General features: G+C 37.6%; 1 protein-coding gene across 1 annotated transcript in view; it reads left to right on the top strand.

The window, feature by feature from the left end:
- LOC149424663 (inactive dipeptidyl peptidase 10) overlaps positions 1-23,205 on the top strand; it is a 228,679-nt gene that overhangs the window by 47,469 nt on the left and 158,005 nt on the right. Inside the window, exons 3-5 of the mRNA XM_089630913.1 lie at positions 6,060-6,166; positions 8,490-8,688; positions 13,465-13,539. Coding sequence (XP_089487039.1) covers positions 6,060-6,166; positions 8,490-8,688; positions 13,465-13,539 — 381 coding nt within the window. The remainder of the gene's footprint in view (positions 1-6,059; positions 6,167-8,489; positions 8,689-13,464; positions 13,540-23,205) is intronic.

The raw sequence follows: 23,205 nt of genomic DNA, 5'->3' as shown, positions 1-23,205 counted from the left end.
TCCTAAAATAATTATAATACATAAAATCGTACACATATAATTATTACATATTACATTACATAATTACGTAACATATAATTATTATACATAAAATCGTACCTACGAAGCGAAGCGTCGTGCTCTGTCAAGCTATCGTTAATAATAGTAAACAACTTTATAATAAATCCGACGGAAGATAAAACGTAATCGTCGTTAAAAACAACGAAAGTTTAACACGTGGTAGTGTTCTCCAGTGACTTTTTAACATTTTACCATTGTTTTTTTAATAATATAAACTATAAAATTCACTGCATCCCAAACCAAAGTGTTGTGTACAACGGATAAAGTGCGCGGATTGGCCGCTTTAATTATGAGCTCACCTTTCAGGGCTCCTATTGGTTGCGTTTGTGTTGTGAATTTGTCATACCCCTTGTTTACAATCGAAACTATCTAAATTCTGTGTATTAAATCCTTTTAAAGTGACAATTGTGCGTCGAAAGAGATTACTCTCATCTCGCAAAATACTTTTTAGTATACATTTGTGTATTTTTTCTTTTAAATAAAATTATCCAGAACCTACAAAAAAACATATCCGATAATTTCGTGAATAAAACAGAAACTTTTCGGTAAAACCGATAGTGGATTTCATAGATACATTCATAGTGATAAACTGTTTAAAGTTATTTGTGCTCAATTAGTGCAAATATAAAAAAAAATCGTGATATAAAAACTCGATACGGCGACTTTTGTTTTGATTTACATAGAGCTAGACCAATTGCCCACCTACGAATTTTCAGGCGCAAAGCTGAACAGAACTAATACTCTGTTTCAAACATTGTTTTTTTTTATGTGTCCTTATAAAGTAGTGTTTAATAATGAATCGTCCTAAAAAACGACACATAAGCACCATGATGTCTCCTAGTCCAGAGGATATAGGAGGAAAGTGCGTCACGATTGAGGATGCGGATGAAAACAGCTCGGTTACGTCATCCAAAGGCTCGGACGTCACCGAAGCGGAATATCCTTGCGCTTCAGGAGTAGATGTGCTCAATGAAACCCAAGCACATTTGACAGCTCTTCAACTTGTGTTAGCAGAGAAGCAATCTAAGGTCTCAAAAGACCAGCAGCTGAGGATCGCTAGAAACGTATCGGAAGTTTTCAGATCCGTATCTCAGCTGTTGTTGGAGCGAGAGACGATGCGTGCGGATTTAGCTACAGTTACAGCACAACTTAGAATGGCAGAAATAAAAATACGCCACGAGAAGAGGGAAAAAAGGCACCTTGAGCAAAAAATCATACAATTAGAGTCTGATCTCGGGCCTGTAATGCGGAGAGTGGCAGTGGCAACGGAGGCTACCCTCTCGTTTGCTGACATCGCCCGAAAACAGCCATATGATGCTCACCAACCCCCACCAATCACTCAACAAGGACATCGCGTCGGACCACCAAGACCTGCCGTTTGCATCTTTCCAACGGATGCGGACGCCACAAAGGACAGTGACGGTACGAAAAAAATGATTGAAGATACAATTCGGCCATCTGAACTAGGCGTTCGGGTCACGGGAATAAAAAAAATAAGAAATAAAGGCATCCTGATCAATACGGCAACCACGGGCGAACAACAAAAGCTATTAAATGCACCTTGCTTCGACAACTCGAGCAAACTGAAGGCCCGACTACCGTCAAAGCGTCTACCGAGACTGATATTCTTTAATGTTCCCCGGGACCTGACCGACGAAGATTTTTTAAGGATGGCTCTCACTGGTATTCCCAACGTTGAAGACATTGAAGAAACTATTGCAGGCTGTAAACTAAGTCACCTGGCTGGTGCTCGCACAGGTAACGCTTGTCACCGTATCTACGCAGTACCCGCTACCGTACGTAAATTTCTAGTCGAGCAAGAGAAAGTATTTATAAGCTGGACTATTTGCCGCGTCCGAGATTTTATTGGCCTTACTGTCTGCACCAAATGCTACATGATTGGTCACTCATACAAGTATTGCAGAGATACCAAACCTACATGTGGACATTGTGCTCAACAGAATCATACTGGTGAGTCCTGCCCAAATTCCACCATCAAACCAGTTTGCGCGACATGCACCAGATTTGGTAAGCCTGCTGATCACTCAACTGGAGATAGGGACAACTGCCCGGCCTACATCGCTGCACTCAAGAACGACCTTGCAACTATAGATTATGGAGTGTAACATACATGAGCATAAGTGCCTCACCATCGAGAATTATAATCCCGTGACGAACTGTCTACGAATAATGTATATGAACGCGAGAAGCATCCGTAATAAGTTTGATGAGATCGAAGAAAAAGTAAGAAGTTCGCGGTACATTGTACACGTGCTCGTCATTACGGAAACGTGGCTTAAGATTGGAGAGGAAAAGTTTTACTCCCTGAATGGTTACAAAAGTGTTTTTTCTTCTCGCCCCAACGAAGGAGGAGGCGGCGTAGCAATATATGTGATTGATACTATGAAGTGTGCAATTATTGAAAATTTCTCAAATGAAAATTCCTTTTAGGTATAACGCTTAGTAGCAGTGATAGGAAACCAGTTAACATCTATGCTATCTATCGAAAACCCAACACAAATATGCAGGATTTTCTAATACATCTAGAAAAAATACTGAACGAAAGTAGACAAGATACATTAATATTCGGAGACTTTAACATTGACATATCCATATCCACACATTCTTCATTAAATTTTTGCAACATCTTACAATCTTACAATTTTTCAATACATAACAAAACATTTCCCACGAGAGTCACTGATACAAGCTGCACCTTAATAGATCACATCTTATCAAATAGGCAAAACATTCAGACTACTATATCGAATATTGATGATCCACTTAGTGACCATAATATACTTATTGTTGATTATAAGAACAACTTAAAAAAATGTTTTAATAATAGAACCAAATCCCGGATTACGAGACCTATCATCAACAGTATGTCAGTAAAATCCTATCTTCTTGATAACAATTTCACGATCAACTTAAGCAACTCAGAAGACCCTTTTAAAAGTTTCAATTATCACATTAAAAAGGCAATAGAATCAGGTACAACTACACCAAAAACAGGATTAAGAAGTCGGGTACAACTGAATACTCCGTGGTTTGATTCCAAATTAAATACATTAATCAAAGAACGAAACCAGATTCACAAGCAGTGGAAACAAGACCCTGGTAATCTTACTCTTGTAACACTTAAAAAGAGATTGAGAAATACCATTACTAATTATAGGCGAAATCTAAAACACAAATATTATGCGAACAGCTTTCAACAAAACCAAAATAACCCCACTAAAACCTGGAAAATCATAAACTCTATTCTATCAAACCGAACACATAAACCAACTAACGAAATAGAATCCCTCGTGGAAAATGACTGCGTAATTAAGGATCCGAGCCAAATAGCATCCGCATTTAATGAGTTTTTTCTCTCAATAGGAAAAAAGCTAGCAGCTACCATTCCGTCATTCCCGGATGACTGTAATACCGTTTTTGTGGAACCGAAGGCTTGCCAATCCTTGTACATGGCTAGGACAAACAAAGATGAGGTACTGAGGATCATCTCTAAAACTAAGCTGAAAGCAGCACCGGGACTCGATGGAGTAACACCATCAGTTCTTAAGACTTGTAAAGAAGAATTAGCGGGTCACCTTACAGAACTTTTTAATTGGTCACTGTCCTCGAGAAAGTTTCCAAATTAATTAAAGTTAGCGAAGATAATACCTATACACAAAGGAGACTGTAAAACATGTATCTCTAACTACCGTCCTATATCACTTCTATCGGTTTTTTCAAAAGTATTTGAGACCATAATCAAAGATAGACTCCTAAAATACATATCTGCGAATAATATCCTTACACCACAACAATATGGCTTTCGGAAAAATTCTAGTACTCAATGTGCCGCCTTTGATTTTATCTCCAACCTTCAACAGTATATAGACCAGGGTGAATATGTGGCAGCCATATTTATAGATCTCAAAAAAGCCTTTGATACGGTCGATCATGAAATACTCTTAAAGAAATTGGAATATTTGGGAATTGTTGGGAAGCCCCTAAATCTCCTCCGAAGCTACTTAGATGATAGATTTTGTCTTGTTGAAGTCAAAGGTGTCTCGAGTGGCTTAGGTAAAATCACATGTGGAGTTGCCACAGGGATCAATTCTTGGGCCTCTGCTTTTCTTGCTATATGTCAATGACATAACTAAATGTGGTATCTCTGGAAACCTCCAACTTTATGCGGATGACACTGTAATCTATTATCACAGTACAAGCCTGAGTGACCTGGAGTCTCAAATGAATGTAGATGTCTCAATTCTAGCTAATTGGCTGCGTATTAATAAATTGAGCCTCAATATAAAAAAACGCACTACCTAACTTTCGGTAATAAGGATTATGTGCCAATGAATATCACACTTGGAACTGAGAAGCTCCAAAATATAGAAGTCACGAAATATTTAGGGCTATTAATAGACTCTAAACTTTCGTGGAATTCCCATGTTGAGCATGTGAAATCTAAAATATCCCCAATAACCGGCGTACTGTACCGACTCCAAGGTCTTCTCTCTACATCTCTACTAAGGGCCACATACTATGCGATGATTCACTCCCATCTGAGTTATTTAGTTAGTATCTGGGGCACTATTACTAAAAAACAAATATCAGAAATACAAGTGATTCAAAATCGAGCAATAAGGAATATCTACCGTCTACCGTGGGATATACATATCAAAGATATATATTTAAAGACAAACATACTTCCTTTTACGGTTCTACCTAAATACAATATCACTTGTACAATATTACAAATCATACATAGATCCTCACACACTAACATCAAACCAGCATTTAATTCAGACATACACCAGCACAAAACACGGTCCCAAAATCTAATACACCTAGCATCGTCTACCCACACAACAAAATTTGGTATTAACTCATTACAATATATTGCATATAGACAATACAATGCATTACCTAATGAAATAAAGCAATCAGTAACTAACAAAAAAATATTAGTTAAAACGCTTAAAGATTATTTCCTGAAAATGTTTTTAAACCAGTGAATTTTCGCTCGCTTTCATATGTTGGTTTACTATGTTTCATGTGTATAGATGTCTCTCAGTATTTCTAAAATCTCTATTCTTAACAATGTATTTTTCCTTTTTTATTTATTTTTCTTTTCCTTTTCAATATGTTGTATTTTTTTAAAAGTGTAATATCCTTGTAAAATGTATTTTATGTGTCTGTACTTCCCGTAATGAGTTTTATCTCAACTCATTGGGAATAATGTGTTACTTACCATGTTTTTTGTAATACATTATAAATAAATAAATAAAAAAAATAAATAAATAATTAAATTAGCGCCATTTATGAACGCATAGATACCTCGAGTTCCGTTTACTCATAATGTAAAAAAAATGAAAAAGGAGAGGGCGGAATTGGCCTGGAACTCTACACCAATTTATGAAAAAATCTTACCTAAGCAGTAACCTCAATTCTACAGCTTTTATTTTTCCATCAAGGCCCCGCATTAAGCGTTAAAGTATGGTTTGAAAGGGTGATATGTAAATACGAATGTTAGACGGAGCGCGCTGATATATTAAAAAACGATAATAATTAAGCGAAAATTGTGAAAATATTTAATAAAACACGACTCGTTTTAAATAGTAAAAATCTCTCGAAAAATGCTTTAGTTGCATTTAGAAATACATTGTGATTTCTTTCATGCGTATAACATATTAAATAGCAGAACCACGCTTGTTTTTAATAATTTTTGGAGCTTACTTTGCGATTTTTTTCTATCGACGGAATTTCATATAATTAACATTTCGGCATAACAAATGTATAGATATTATCTTCAAAAATAACATATATATTTTTCGGAACTTAAAAACTTAAGGAGTTAACGAGAAACTTGTTATAAATCGCTAGAAATTGGCTAAGCGGGAGTTTTTGCCACGCTCATGCATATCTAGTTCTTTCGTAAAATCTCAAATCATATCGGTTTAATTATGGATATAAGAACAGTAGTAAAATATATTTGTTTTCAGGATTTGGTGTATCCCGGAGATGGACACAATTGGAGAAGTATCATCTTCTCTTTGATGGTCATTGGGATGGTGATAGCGGGAATCGTCACTGCCATATACTTATTAGGGTAAGCCACCTAAACCCACCACTAATTCACTAACTCACTTACTTAACGCAGTGCATCTTTATTACACACCTACATACACTAAACTTACTCTTTACACTATTAAGCAAACACGTTGAGTGTTTGAAATAATCATACCACCTCCAAAAGTGAGTCTTTCAGATGAACCAATGTTTCCAATAGAACAATTCATCGAGGGGATTTTCGGAACGAAATGGTGTGATTCAATTATGCAAAAGCAGAGGTGATATTGCTTTAACCATTATGACCGTATTTCAAATCAACAGGTCCACATGTCCCAGAAAGTGGATGATTGATAATTTTTGCAGGTACAGATATGGATGATTTAATGTTATAATATTCACAGTTACGTGGCTGAGTAACTTTGATATCATTTGCAGTTAATTTGACAATTTAATGTGATAACTTTAATAGTATTATTTGCAGTTATTTTGATGGTTTGATGTGTGGATTAGTAACATTAATACTTTGATTTCACGATTTTATTTTGTGAATTAGTAACATTGATACTATTTGCAGTTATTTTGACGATTTGATTTGTGGATTAGTAACATTGATACTAAGTGCCATTTGCAGTTACTTTGATAAAAAAATGATGTAACCTTAATGTAATTTGCAGTTTTAAAAGTGTATCATTGTGGATTAGTGGCTTTGCCATTATTTGCAGTTACTATTAAGATTGGTTATGGTTTATATTAGACACCATGATGTTATATGCAGTCGAATATATGGATGTGCATTTTTTATTCCAATGGTATTATTTGTAGTTAATTTGAATGATTCAGTGTGGTTTAGTGACTTTGGGTTTCAACTAACCCTGCTTGTGTTACCTTTGATCAGTGTATCAGTAATTACACTCACCTAATTACATAACTCAGATAACATAATAACTCAAATTTTCCCACAACCCTGTTTCATCCAAAATGTCTCATTATTCATCCAAACCACTATTTTATTAAAAACACATTTCATTAAAAAAACATCCATTTCACCGATGGTATTTTTGTCGTTGTATTGTTGCAGATTTGATGTCGTGATTTTGCTATTATTTGCAATTACTTTGATGAGTCAATGTGCGGTGTAGCAATTTTGATATTCCATACCTATTTGGAGTTTCCTTGGTGGTGAATAATTACTACTTAATTAAGTATCAGTATTTGCTGTTGCTTTGATAATTCAATGTGAAGTTGATTAGTAACTATTGTTATTGTTTGGTGATTTCACTAAGTTGGCAATTAAATAGTATTATTTATGAATATAGTTGTACTAATAATAAGGGATAAAGTGTTAAGTTGTCTTTATGCTACTTCTCAACGTCCAAAGATGAATTGATTTGACCTTTTTGATCAACAGACTGAGAATCATTGACATTTATGATTCAAGCATATTTAAAAAAAGTCGGTTAATTTTGGACAACACCTGGATTTTAATTCATAAATTAGTTTATTTGGTGATTCGATACGAGTAGGTGAATGATTTAACTAGTATGCTACTTTATATACGATATACACAGATTAATTATTAATAAAAAATTAGATAAAATTAATTTTTTTATGTAAAATAAGTGGTTGAGAATCAGTCGTGTAGAATGAGGAGATTTATTTTATTTTAAACGCCTGGGGGTTGTACATCTGTTTTTGAGAAATTACAATGAAAATAATAACTAAAAATGCATAGGAGTTCACAAATCAAGGAAATTGTAATATGCAAAAAAACATTTTCAAATATGCTTATAACCACCAAAATGAATGTTAAAATTTATGAAATTGTTGTTAAAAATAATTTCTATACAATATTATATTTTATGAACAACAAAGAAATAATAATTTTAATTATCCCGACAAAGAAGTCATTGTATTTGAAACATTTAGATTAGTATTAATTAGAAATGGTGTAAACAAAGTGTTTAATTTATATATATCATAGAAATATTACGCACATACAGCCCTTGAAGTTTATATCCATATCGTTGAATATTTGTTACCAAGGCTTATGTAAACGTTGTATAGGGAAATGCAAACCATAATATATAGAATTAGAAATACTAAGTAAAGTGTTAATGTCTGTCTAGTCGTATGATTAAATCCTGAAGTTCACAGCAATCGAGTTTAGTGCCTAACCTAACCTAACAATTTTAATAAGTTAGGTAATTTATTTTTCGTCTGTTTCCATGGTGTAGATATTTATGTATTGTCTGATTAAGAGTAGCCGCTTGATAAGCAAGTTGAAGGTTTTAAGAAGAAACATTAACGATTTGTTAGGTATAATGAATTTTAGTATTGACTTTGTTTGTGATTGTTTGCAGTTACGTGGATGAGTTGCTATACTGGTCAGGGCAGCGCATGAGGTTCGAGGAGTTCCTGCGCGGGGAGTTGTCCCCGCAGCGCCTGCCCCCCGCCTGGGTGTCCCCCACGCATTTCGTCTTCCAGGCCGATGACGGAGGACTGGCCGTCCTGGATACGGCCAACGACACCATCACTACCCTCGTCACTAATCATACTCTTGTAAGTATACCCTGACTGATACTGCATGCTTGTACTGCCATGCTGGTCATGGCATTGCATGAGGTTCGAGGAGTTCCTGCGCGGGGAGTTGTCCCCGCAGCGCCTGCCGCCCGCCTGGGTGTCCCCCACGCATTTCGTCTTCCAGGCCGATGACGGAGGACTGGCCGTCCTGGATACGGCCAACGACACCATCACTACCCTCGTCACTAATCATACTCTTGTAAGTATACCCTGACTGATACTGCATGCTTGTACTGCCATGCTGGTCATGGCATTGCATGAGGTTCGAGGAGTTCCTGCGCGGGGAGTTGTCCCCGCAGCGCCTGCCGCCCGCCTGGGTGTCCCCCACGCATTTCGTCTTCCAGTCCGATGACGGAGGACTGGCCGTCCTGGATACGGCCAACGACACCATCACTACCCTCGTCACTAATCATACTCTTGTAAGTATACCCTGACTGATACTGCATGCTTGTACTGCCATGCTGGTCATGGCATTGCATGAGGTTCGAGGAGTTCCTGCGCGGGGAGTTGTCCCCGCAGCGCCTGCCGCCCGCCTGGGTGTCCCCCACGCATTTCGTCTTCCAGTCCGATGACGGAGGACTGGCCGTCCTGGATACGGCCAACGACACCATCACTACCCTCGTCACTAATCATACTCTTGTAAGTATACCCTGACTGATACTGCATGCTTGTACTGCCATGCTGGTCATGGCATTGCATGAGGTTCGAGGAGTTCCTGCGCGGGGAGTTGTCCCCGCAGCGCCTGCCGCCCGCCTGGGTGTCCCCCACGCATTTCGTCTTCCAGTCCGATGACGGAGGACTGGCCGTCCTGGATACGGCCAACGACACCATCACTACCCTCGTCACTAATCATACTCTTGTAAGTATACCCTGACTGATACTGCATGCTTGTACTGCCATGCTGGTCATGGCATTGCATGAGGTTCGAGGAGTTCCTGCGCGGGGAGTTGTCCCCGCAGCGCCTGCCGCCCGCCTGGGTGTCCCCCACGCATTTCGTCTTCCAGTCCGATGACGGAGGACTGGCCGTCCTGGATACGGCCAACGACACCATCACTACCCTCGTCACTAATCATACTCTTGTAAGTATACCCTGACTGATACTGCATGCTTGTACTGCCATGCTGGTCATGGCATTGCATGAGGTTCGAGGAGTTCCTGCGCGGGGAGTTGTCCCCGCAGCGCCTGCCGCCCGCCTGGGTGTCCCCCACGCATTTCGTCTTCCAGTCCGATGACGGAGGACTGGCCGTCCTGGATACGGCCAACGACACCATCACTACCCTCGTCACTAATCATACTCTTGTAAGTATACCCTGACTGATACTGCATGCTTGTACTGCCATGCTGGTCATGGCATTGCATGAGGTTCGAGGAGTTCCTGCGCGGGGAGTTGTCCCCGCAGCGCCTGCCGCCCGCCTGGGTGTCCCCCACGCATTTCGTCTTCCAGGCCGATGACGGAGGACTGGCCGTCCTGGATACGGCCAACGACACCATCACTACCCTCGTCACTAATCATACTCTTGTAAGTATACCCTGACTGATACTGCATGCTTGTACTGCCATGCTGGTCATGGCATTGCATGAGGTTCGAGGAGTTCCTGCGCGGGGAGTTGTCCCCGCAGCGCCTGCCGCCCGCCTGGGTGTCCCCCACGCATTTCGTCTTCCAGTCCGATGACGGAGGACTGGCCGTCCTGGATACGGCCAACGACACCATCACTACCCTCGTCACTAATCATACTCTTGTAAGTATACCCTGACTGATACTGCATGCTTGTACTGCCATGCTGGTCATGGCATTGCATGAGGTTCGAGGAGTTCCTGCGCGGGGAGTTGTCCCCGCAGCGCCTGCCGCCCGCCTGGGTGTCCCCCACGCATTTCATCTTCCAGGCCGATGACGGAGGACTGGCCGTCCTGGATACGGCCAACGACACCATCACTACCCTCGTCACTAATCATACTCTTGTAAGTATACCCTGACTTATATTGCATGCTAGTACTTCCATACTGATCAAGGCATTGCATGAGGTTCAAGGAATAACGCTGCCTGCTGGTGCTGCTAATCAAATGGCCAGTGTGTCTTATCTCTATTCATAGTTCACTTTTTAAATATCCTTGTAAGGCCTTACATACCTCCCTGCAATTCGAGGCGATTTAGGGAGAATCGTGGTGGAGGTAAGATTGGCGTCTTCTGATGCGAAACTGATCTCGCAGAAAAGCTCTCTTAGATTAAGACGGCGCCAAAACTTTTCAAACATCAGTAAATAGGATTGGCTCTGGCGCTTTCTTACCGACCTGATATCGGTCCCGATTTCGGAGTTGGGCCGATTTGCTTACGCGGTGATCAAGCAAGCGATCTAGGTTGTTCCCCACCACTGACTCGATATTTCTATATTATGTGAGGTCTTTTAGCTTCCTGCACTGTCCGCTGGACCACCCCTGTAGTAGCCGTAATAGTGAAAGGAAGATTCGCCTTCCACACTGATCTCCCGCCCTCATGTGGCCCTGTCGGCTAGAGTGAATTACTTAGTTCCCAAGAGTCTCTTCACCACTATCCCACTGTGTTCCATGAGGTAACTGTGCCACCGGGGATAAAGTGAAGAGTTTAAAGGACTAACCTCTCGTCCCAATTCTCACAAACTCTCGTTGGGACTGCATGTGGCTTTCCAAAAACTAAATATGTTGTTTTTGTACGGAATGCTGCAAAAGTAGCATGATTTTAATGTGTTTATTTTTATTTTTCTTTCTACTATCGTTCTTCTGCATCTCTATAATTTTGCTTCTTATGTTCACCTACTTTGTAATTAGAAGTCGAACTAAAATAGCAAGAGATACAATGTTTAAATACATCTATTTGAATTATACTTTTGTTTTCGTGATTGAATGAATGCAAATCTTGGACGTTAGATTTAGCTGGAACTTGGCCAATAGACTCGTTGTCGATAAAAATGCATTCTGTCGACTTATGGTTGTAATCACGAATACTTACGCGGATATTTACACGTTTCTCTGAAATTGTATAACACTACAGCAGTTAAACTAAGAAATAAATGTCGGTCCTATCCAATCGGGATTTGGTTCACTTGTTAGCGTGGTTGATTCCACTTCCTGGGAAGAAAGGTTCAATCCTCAATCAAACCAAAAAAATGTAGATACATCTCTTACAGGTTAATTTTTTTAAACAATGAATAAAGTAGTTTCTGCTGCAGACTGGTCAAACACTGGGTTTCAAGTCAGACAAGTTGAAATTAAATTGAAAAATGCTTTTAAATTTCGTGTAAAATTTCGCGTTATACTGTTTTAATATACAGTCATTATATTTAGGGCAACACGGTAAACTTAATTTCCAACTGTCTCCCCGATGCTTCGTGTTGAAATTTAATTTTATCCATGAAGAAATCTCTTTCAAACGTACGAAGTTGTTTGTTTATTTGCATCATGCATTTTGAGCAGAGGGCGCGAGGCTGCCTCCTGTAAAGAGCCAGGCCATTAGCAACCGTTCAAATATTTACCTAATTAGTTAAAACAACGCGACGGGACGACTAATGCCTCTGCTTTTTTGGCATTATTTTATACAACCCCACCAGTGTTTAATGTTAAAAGGTTTAGTTTCATTTTGCTGAAAGAGGAATCAACGAGTTGCGAAAAAATCAGTTGGAATTAGAATTAGTTTTCGATGTTTGATTTGCGGAATTTTGGTGACAGCTGACTTGCCTGATTGTATTCAATTTCGTCTATGTATGCTGTATACTACATATTATAAGAGATAAAAATTTTCACCAATAGTCTATTAGTATAGTTCCCCTTTTTGTAAAGTGTGTACGGAAAAAATTTACTACAATAAAATACTGTTAATTAATTAAAATCTGGTCAAATTATTCGTTTGCCTGTTAAAAACGGGACAGCAGGCCTTTAACGAATTAATTGACAGAGTTCCCAACAAAGTATCAGTTAAAAGCGAATGTTAAATGAGGACGACGGAACACGCGTTTATACAAATATTGATATTTATTAGGAAAAGAATATGTGTTCTTAGTATATTCTGAATGACTAATAGTTTTTGGGAAATTTGTGTGCTATCATTATTTTAACAAGATCATATTTCCCCGTGTAACAGAGGGGAACTCGGTTGGGCACCGTAGATAGGCGTATAAAGGTAGAGGCTATATGAAGGGATTTATTAATGCGGGTTTTGAAGAGAGACGGATTATATGAAGGAGGAAAAATTAATGGAAAATATACCTGTAGCTCGTTCCACATATATGTCGACTTACACAAAACGGATGAACAGGGGATCAGTGCCACCAGCTCCTTGAGCAGGCTCCAATTAAATACCTACGAAGCAGACTCATTGCGTCTGTGCATTAGTGTTATCAATTTATCAGATTATTAATATATTGGCGTGGGTGTGATCTTGAAGAAAAGCTTTAATATTTAATTTATTCATCGTTATTTAGTTGTGATGCATGTTTCACAAGGTTGTTCCGTCCAATCGGGCCGTGAGACGAGTGTAATGTTACGACTTGTTTTTGTTTTTTAATTTAATAAAATGTTGTTTTTTTGTGTACAGTTTATGATTTGTTATTTTACGCGAAGCATAACCACTGGGACCTAATGTTCTTTTAAATGAAAGTTGCAATAACAATAATTTTTCTATCCATTGTTATCAAGCAACAAATATGTTCTTCCATTTCCAGTTTTAATTCAGGTCTGACAGGGCTAATATTAATTAAACCTTTTGTTTTTTTTTCTTTCTTTCAGAGACAATTGAACGTACGGGGATACCAATGTTCTCCAGATCTACGTTTCGTACTTTTTCAACACAACGTCAAAACGGTAAGTAAATTCAATGTATTTTTACTGTGTGTTTCAAATCAGGGTGTGATGTTTTAATTTTTTTTATCAAATTAGGGTGTAGACCCTTAATTGGAAAACATTGCGAGACCGAAGGGAATTGGAAAAAATAAATGTGAAGTGGACACATATTGGATTGGGAAACTCAACATTATACAAAGAGACTCTAAGCAACGAAAAGTGGTTTCTTATCATTGCGATACTTAAAATATCTCATTCTCAACCGAAACGCAGCTGTGTCTCGAAAGTGTGTAAGGAATACGGGGTGACGGGGTGAAATCGTACTCTTTATTCTTCCTGTTTGGTTTTGAAATGAGAATATGTTTAGTTCCTACCGGGATGTCGTTTATCCAGTTCCTACCTCTCCCTAACTATCACCTTGCTGGAAAAATATTTTAAATTTGGAACAATGGCAAGTAATTCGAGTGCAGTTGTTTTGAAAGCTGAAGAAGGATTGAGATGATCATGGATCTAAGTTGTTGGTTTTTTTCGTGTACATAATCTCGTTGAAACGTAAAAAGAAGAAAGTTAACTATCTTGGAAGTGCATAATATCATTTTAAGTACCTACTCATTCGTTTTGTTGTGGCGATATTTACCTTGGGCATCGCGGTGGAACTCACCATATTGTTATTGTGTGGTATGCTCCTTCGCAAAGATACAGTAGTAAGTGATTGGACACCCCATTTTCCTTCCTTCCACACCTTGTTTATTCCTACACATACTTTCATATTTATCTGTAGCCGTAATTCGTAAGCAGCTTCGGATACAACGCTTTCATTCATGCTTGGATTGTCTTTGATCAACTCTCTGTCCTTGGTATTTTAATATTTAAATCGAACTCTAATCGTATTTATTACCGGTTAATTAAACAAAATCTCTGTTACCAAAAATCATCTATCTATCTATTCAGTGTTTCCAATCAAAAATTCGAAACGTTTATTAATTTATAAATTTAATAAGTGTACATTTGGTATACTTCCATATGATCGTTCGATACACTTTATACCATCGTGCGGTAGCCAAAAGTTAGTCCATAAACATGTTATCGGGTTATCGCAATTTTCACATTCGTATTCTCGCTGAAATCAGATTTACTAAAAATTTATGATTGCAATTATTTAACTAAAATTGCTTTGTCGGCATAGAAATACACGTGGAAGCATCGAATCCACTTTTATTCGATTTATGAAGGTATCTTTGGGCGAATATGAAATTCGAAGGTAATAACTTTTGGCAGAACTGCACGAAATTATTTTAATCTGATTTTAAAGTCCTGCTGGTCTTTACTAGTAAAATCTTAAGAAAAATAGAAATAAATTTAATAATTGTTAATTAATTCCAATTCACCCCAAACAGGAGTCCTTAAAGAAAATAAATTCTCTCGAGGCCTATATCATATTTGGGGATGCTGTATGAAGGGTCTTTTTAAGAAAAAAAAGTAGAAGAAGCTTTAGGAAGGCAAAGAGTATGATTGGTGGTTAGAAATTTGGGGTCGGTATGTCTTGTCTCCGGAGTCCGGCTGGATAGGTCAAACGGTCTCCTTTAACCAGGCGCGGCATCTCCCTATCCGGCCCGCCACGTAGCTGATAGACCGACGAGTCCGCCGCTAAGACCTGAATAAACTTCACCCCGTGTAAGACTCCGAATTCCGAATTTCTACCGAAATATAACATAATTCTCTTGACAAATTTAAGATTTAAAGCTCTTAAAAATGTATGATATATTATAAGACAATCTCTAAACATTTGCTGAGTTGAAAAAGTAATTGTATGAAATTTACCCGCCAGAAAAAAAAAAACAAAGTATTCTCCGGAAATTATAAAAAAAACATATCTAATTCTGATATTGTGGAACAGGTATGAAAAAGTTCAAAGTATTTATTTAAATGCTACTTAAGGCATTTGTCGAGAGTCATTTGCTCTATTTTAAATAAGTTATGCTTCATAAAATATATTTATTTTATTGATTTATGTATATTCTTGAATACACATTTTACAAATGATTACAGTGGTTTATATTGTAGTACAGAGAAAAAAGTACAGAAAAAAAGGTATAAAAAATAAAGAACATAGGTTGATATAGGTAAAACTGTGTGTGGGTGATATTGTATGTTACGTGAACACCTCACAAGGAGAACCTGTGCTGAGGTGTTAACGTGTTTGTGATTAAGTGTGACAGGTATTTATGTGTTGTAGTAGAAAGTTAATTTTTTTTCCACATACACATATTGAAACATGAAAACACATATTCGATTACGCCTATTAATTGTATATTTTTTTAATGCACGCCCTCTATCACATTTACATATTTCCCTTTCTTAAGATCTTCTTCTTCTTTTTGATCACTTACAACCAAGCTTTAAACTGTATTAAGGCGATGCCATACGTAGAAATGCAAAATCATGTGTTTTGGTTTGAAAATTTGGTCGCCTAGAAATGTTTCAGATGCTTTAATTAAATATTGCGAGTAGAATATATCTTGGCCTTTGAAATAATCGAGTATTTTTTGGATAAGTCTTTTTATAAGACCAGAGAAAAATAATGTAAAGACCTATGAAAACTGCTTTAAGGTTCAAAATCTCCTACTTACGAACCCATTTTCCGTTATGATTTTATTGTATAATATAGCAAATTAAGTTATTTATAAAATGATCGAAAAAAAAAAATATTTATGCCTGAACATCCACAAAATAAAATAAAAGGCACTTTTTGGCCATGTTTTTTTCTTGTATAAATCAAAACAGGCGGATGGTGTTAAGCGGGAATTTAAACCTTATCGCCATCTACGTAAGGGTTGTTATTGATAGCGGCTCAATTTAAAATACTACACGACGTAGTGGATCGTCTTAAATTTTTTGACTAACATCGGATTATTCTAAGGATGGGTTGTTTCATAGAATTTAAACAACTCATCAAACCTCAACGTTCATTTTCGGGTTCTGTGAATGTTGTCCTGTTAATATATATTTATATTACAAGTAACTTGATAAAAGTAAAATAATAGCAGAACTTGAAAAAAACTTTTACAGAACTTGAAAATCAACTGCGAAATTTGAAGAATTGTTCAAATTCTCTGAAACAACCCGTCCTCGAAAGAATCAGCGTTTTTCAATGTAAATAAGGGAACTCAAACTTTATGTACGAATCTAAATTTCGAGCTCAGACGGTTGGAAAAATTAATCTATATATATATATATTATATAAACTAGCTGTACCCCGCCACGCCTTTCTGTGGCTCAGTCTGTCTATGGAGATAGAGAAACAATAGCGTGAGTTTCTTTTAATTGCTGTTTTTACCTGTCACTGTCAATATAGGTACATAAAACACACGAGAATTCAAATACAACATCGTGTCAAAAATTCAAAGCAATCGGTGAAGAACTTTTGGAGAACGTTTACATTTTTATTTATACAGATAGAAGAATGTTTCTTTGAACATCAGTTTGCGCTGAAAATTTCAAAGTTTGTTCTTATTAGTGTCATGAGTGTTTAGAGAGTGATTTAGAGAAAAACTTAACAATGTAACAATGTCACTACATGAAGTGAACGGTAAAAAAGTCGGGGGGATGCCCTAGGAAGACATGAATCAGATTATTATTTGTGGTAAAATTCGACGAAAGTGAGAATGTATGACTAGGAAGTGAATAGTTGAAGAGGTGGAAGACGCCCGAGGAAGACATGGCACGATCAACAAATACTTATTACAACACAATAATATTATACACTAAAGAAATCGCAAATTCAAAACTTTACTCCAAACCATGTATAAGTCCCCGAGATACGCCGGGTACACGTCAGCTAGTATAAAATCAAACATAAATTGGAGGTTATGAAACCACATTTCCAAAAGCGTGTAAAAGTTTTATTTTTTCCCCTGGGACTTTCATTTATAAAGCAAATCGACAGAACTGAGTAAAACCGCAATAAATCAGATTGTTTTCGCCAATAAATCTCTCCCCGTGTTGTATTTCCGGTATTTCTTATGCCACATTCTCCTTCCTCACGTGCCTACTGCCTACTGCCTACTGCCTGCTACAGCTTGCTACTGCCTGCTACTGCCTATGCCTAGTAGTCACCAGTGCCTTAGCCACGGTGGACCAGATAGATTAGGTGTCCCTATTGCCTTCATTGCCCCGGCTGGGACGAATAGTGTTTTTCGGCTCTGAGGGAATGGTTCATTTTTGCGAGGCTGTAAAACTGGCCAGCTTTATCGTCGGTTTGCTTCGGGACTCGGGACGATTTGATAAACCAAATCATTCTATTTATTTATTTATTTATTTAATTCAAAAAACAGTTTTTACATAAAAAGCATACTCTGCACATCTCACTAGGGCATTCCTGTATCAAGATGTGCAGCTTTACAATAATATCATTTAAAAAAATACATATATGTAAATTTAAAATAATAACAACATTAAATTAAATTTAAACAAAAAAAGAAAAGTTTATGACACGGACGTTTCGAGACCGGTAGACAAAAATAAACAAAATTTTAGTAACAAATGTATGAAAAAAATAAAAATAAAAAATAAAAAAACATATCAATCTATCAATGTCTTATATTATTTGTCGTGGATACCTTTGTAATATACAGGGTGTATCAGTACGTACCCGACAAACTTTAACCAGCTATTCCTTAGCACATTTGGAGTAAAAATGTTATGGGCACTTTGCTGTCCGGTAACATTTTTTTTTAATAAAAAATTTACTATTCATATTTTAACCACATGTCACTACTGTTTTATCCTTTGTCAAAGTTTGAAAACCCACCTGGCAATATTTTATTCGAGTTTCGTTGAATAATATACGTACGTACCTACATTAGCGCGCTTTTACGATCACAACGAAATGGCATGGCACCATTCGTCTCATAGCACCTTGCACCGGCTAAATAGCAAATCTGTGCCTTAGGTTAAGAATCGAAGCAACTCTCAGTATCGCCCTGGTGAGAAATCACCATTCGTTATCAAAACGTGGTGGTTGCTTGAAATGACATGTTATTTGTACTGCGTGCATTAACCCCTTGAGCCTCGGAAGAACATTACCAGCCACAAACATCATATTCCATTAGAGTTTGTCTCAAATATTAAAATATGATTTAATGGTTAAAATACAAAAAAAATTTCAAATATATAATATTATATGATTGCAATTTGGCGGGATTTTTCGGCTGACAGTTAAAATTTAAAAATATATAAAAGTGATCGGATGGTTTTCTTGCTTACTAATTGCTTACGCAAAAGGATTGTGTTTTCTAAAAATCGAATTCTTTAAAAATTATGGATGCTTCGAGTCAAAATGTTTCGTTAAAATTTTTGTGAACATTTTCATGTTTGATATTAAAAATTTTATATTTAGAAATATTAATGTTTATTTAGAATACATTTCAAAGACAGTTTTATTTAGTTTCAAAAAATGTTTTTTTTTTTTTAGGACAACCTCTAAAATAAGAAGCATATGCATTTAAAATACCTTGGAAGTATTCCGAAATTTTACCGTATCGTTGGGACTCGTAGGTTAAAATATATCTTAAAGCCTGAAGGGTTAAAAAAATATAGTAAGTAGGTCACTACTTTTTATGAGGTCCCTTGAATTCTATGAACGTTCCATTTTGCAAAGATAATTCAGTGGAACAGATTTTCGCTGTAAATAACCCATAAGCGGATATTAGGAGACAATGTCGGGCGGTTAGGGGTAGGGAACAATGCGCTTATAAAGATCAGCGGCAAACGGGACAAGAGTTGACGAGCGCGGACAGGAGAATTGGATAAACCTCTACTTATCTTTAGATAGATTGAATAAATCTCTGATGAAAAACTTTTTCTCACTGTTCGAAAAGTTTGTGTTGTGTCTCTCTTGTTAAATAAAACTCCGGCTCAACAAAACACTTGGACTTTAATGTGATATAATGACAATGGGCTCTGATGTGTAATTCCTCCAACAAAACAGCATTCGCCCAGCGATAATTCTCTTATATTGCTCCCAAGATATTCAATTCACTCAATATAGATACCAGAAAATCGGAAACTGATCATCTTTATATAAAAAATATTCAGAATTGGCTATTGGTAAAGGGAATGAACTATTTCTTCAAAGAATGTCTCCTCGTGTCATTAAATTAAATTATTTGCTCATTTATTCCCTTCTATTCATTTGTTTTCTTTTTTTTCATCTCTATTTTTTCTCTCTCTTATCTCTGTACATCTTAAGATTGTAATCTTAAACATTATGACTCCCATAATACGGATATGAGCTTAGTATGGTGGTTGTAAATAATTGTAATCATTTAAATTTTTATGAATAAAGAAACATAAAAAAAAATATCTCAACTAGCAGGCGGTTGGAATAATGTGGACCCCGACCTTGAGGTGCCCACCTTATTTATTACACTCGGTCTCTGCAATAATCGACAGCTAATTGCCATCTATGGGTAACTTAATAACTTATGTCTAGTGCCATCTACGGGTGAGCTCTCAACCTAGTATCCCAGTTTACAAGTTAAAAAGGGGTGAAGTTGAAGATATTAGTTGGTAAGTAAAAATATTACGTTGATCACGCTATTTTCATAATGATTATTTTCTAATGCTACTTACGAAAATATTGCCCAAAATTTAGGTACATTCTTCTATTAGTATGTTTATTCTCAGCATCATTAATTTATGCATCTACAAACTAAATAACCAACCGTGCTCTTCATACCTTCAGCATTATTTACCTAAATTCCAACTTCGACATTTTTTCGGACTCACTGACCACATTTAAAAAGAGCATCATGGCAATAATATAACCTGTTCAACGAGCGTGTACTAATGCGCCACTTCTCACATCCATAAACACACTCACTCGTAGACACACTTTACACTACATGGTAATTACACAATGTATCTACCAAGTAATATTATAATAAATTATAAAAAACAAGCTATTGGTTGCCACTATGAATATTTAATATGTGTAATATTTTATCACTTTCAATTGTAACCTATGAACTGTTTTGTATTTAAAATATAAATACCTAGATTGTCATTACTGATCATGTAAGTTTTTTAAGAAAACATGATGTTGTTCATATATTTTGAAAATGGTGTGCTACTTTTAAATCCACCGAAGTAAGAAAAAAGAAGAGTTATCGCTGAAACAATATTTTTATATAAACCGAATAGATAACACTGGAAAAATGTTTAAAAAAAATACAGTGTGTGGCAAGCCTACGCACGACGGAAGTGAAACTTTTAGTATTCTTCTCTCTCTCTTTTCATTTCATATTATTATTATTCAGAATGCTGTACATTATAGTTTCAAAAAGCATAAATTTATTTATAGGCGTGTTGTTAGCAAATGAACGTTTAACTAGATTCCTAATATTGACATATTTATAAGTAGCATGTGATAAAAAAAAATAAAAGTTATAAAAATATGGGATTCGAACCCGGGTCCTGCATAACGAGTGTCGAACGCTCTGCCTCTAGACCGCGAGGAGAAGTATCTCGCGCGACGAGAACCGCGTATACAAAGTGTACTCCTCAATTGACTTGTCCCGCGCTTATTTTTATAACGGTGTTTGTAAATGATATTATATTACGATACAAAATTCGCTTCCTTCAATCGATCGTTTCAAACAGAATTAGAAGGTTCGATCGCAAAAATTCTAAAAATAAATTACTCAATAAATAAATGTAAATAAGCATTTTTGACAACACTTATGTAGATATCTTCTTATATGTATGCCTGACAAAGTCGCAGCTCGAGAGCATTTTATCACTTTTCGTCGTATTAAAAAAATCACAAAAAGATTTTTTTTTAATTTAAATTGGGGATCGAACCTCGGTTCTTCACGACGAGAGTCGGGCGCTGTGCCTCCAGACCGCGAAGCTGAGTTTGGAGAGTGACCTAAACTAGGTATATAATATTAGCTAGGCTCCTATAGCGAAATGATCACGGTTTTTCGTGACGGTCATGAGTCGGTTTTACTCCGGTCCTCGAAAATGCATAACGCGCGTAAAGAAGTTTCACTTCAATAAAAAACACAATAAATTAAAAGTGTATTAATTAAAATACATATTTTTACTCAATTCCCTGCGACTATCTCGTTTTCCCAATGAGTCCCCGGATGCGATATTACTTTTTTTCCTCTTGTCATTTTGTATTACATATAATGTGCTGCTTTACAATGTTAACAACACATATGAATGTCGTCATTTTGTTTAATGCGTGATAAGATCTTATCGATAAACATAAAAATTGCGTGGACATGAAGATTATTGTATTTTTCTATATTCATTGTCTGTGGTGGTTCGTAACTTATCATGTTGGGAGTTTAATTCGAGTTTAAAAAAGGGAGAAAAAAAATTACCTCAAGTATATGCAAGAAACGGGGACCGATACATATAGGAACCCAAAAGCAACTGACTGGACTAGATACTCGGAGGAACTAAATATAGGAATGACAAGATTCCCAGCTAAATACGGCTGCCCCGAAGAAATTGAGGACGCAGTAGAAGTACTGAGGGACTCAATGATAAGGGCATACGAAAATAGCTGCCCTCTGAAGACAAGTACCAGGGACAAAACACCGTGGTGGAGCAGAAGACTGCAGGAGCTACGGAAAATAGTAAGGCAAGCTTTCAACAAGGCCAAAAAGTCAGGAAACTGGGATGCCCACAAGCAATACCAGAAAGAGTACAAGGTGGCAATCCAGGAAGCCAAAACATGCTCCTGGGAGAAATACTGTGGGGAGGTGGAAACCATCCCACAGACTGCAAGAATCCAAAAAATTCTTGAAAAGACCCAGGGACAGCAAAAGGCCCATTCAAAAAAGCTGATGGAGGATATACCAACAGTTGGGAGGAGGAGTTGGAGGTACTGCTGGGGAAACATTTTCCCGGCTACATAAAGTTAGAAGCAGATGATACCGGTCCACCACCAGCCCGAGTTACACGGGAAGGTAAGGACTGGGACACTGCGGCTAAAATAGTTACTCCCTCCAGAGTTAAATGGGCAATCATAGGGTTTGACCCTTTTAAAAGCGCAGGAGAGGATGGAATCTTTCCGGCACTTCTACAGAGGGGCCTAGATACAATCCTACTTCCGGTGACGAAGATCCTGAGGGCATGCTGTGCCCTCGGATACATCCCCATACCATGGCGGAAGACAAGGGTAGTGTTCATACCCAAACCGGGGAGAGCTGACTACGACCAACCAGGTGCATTCCGCCCAATTAGCCTCACCTCATTTCTTCTGAAGACAATGGAGAGGCTAATGGACAGGCACATAAGGGACGGGGCACTGAAAGAGAAGCCCCTCCACGAGTTACAGTTTGCTTACCAAGCAGGTAAGTCAGTCGACGCGGCACTGCACAGGTTGGTGTACAAACTGGAGCAGGCACAAGCGACTGGGAAACTGGCGGTAGGGCTATTCCTGGATATAGAGGGAGCATTTAACTGCACCACTATTAAATCCATTGATGAAGCGGCAGAAAGACATGGACTCGACAAAACCACCAGAAGGTGGCTGAGGAACATGCTCTCAGGCCGGATACTTACGGTGACAAGGGGTGAGGTAAGCATCAAAGTGCTGGTGACACGAGGGTGTCCACAGGGAGGGGTCTTATCACCCTTGCTGTGGAGCCTGGTGGTGGACAACCTCAT

This window comes from Hesperophylax consimilis, chromosome 4, assembly GCF_061612785.1.
Source record: "Hesperophylax consimilis isolate HC1 chromosome 4, BYU_Hcon_1.0, whole genome shotgun sequence".
Lineage (NCBI taxonomy): Eukaryota > Metazoa > Arthropoda > Insecta > Trichoptera > Limnephilidae > Hesperophylax > Hesperophylax consimilis.
The sequence above is the reverse complement of the archived record's forward strand: the minus strand, read 5'-3'. Positions and strand labels throughout refer to the sequence as shown.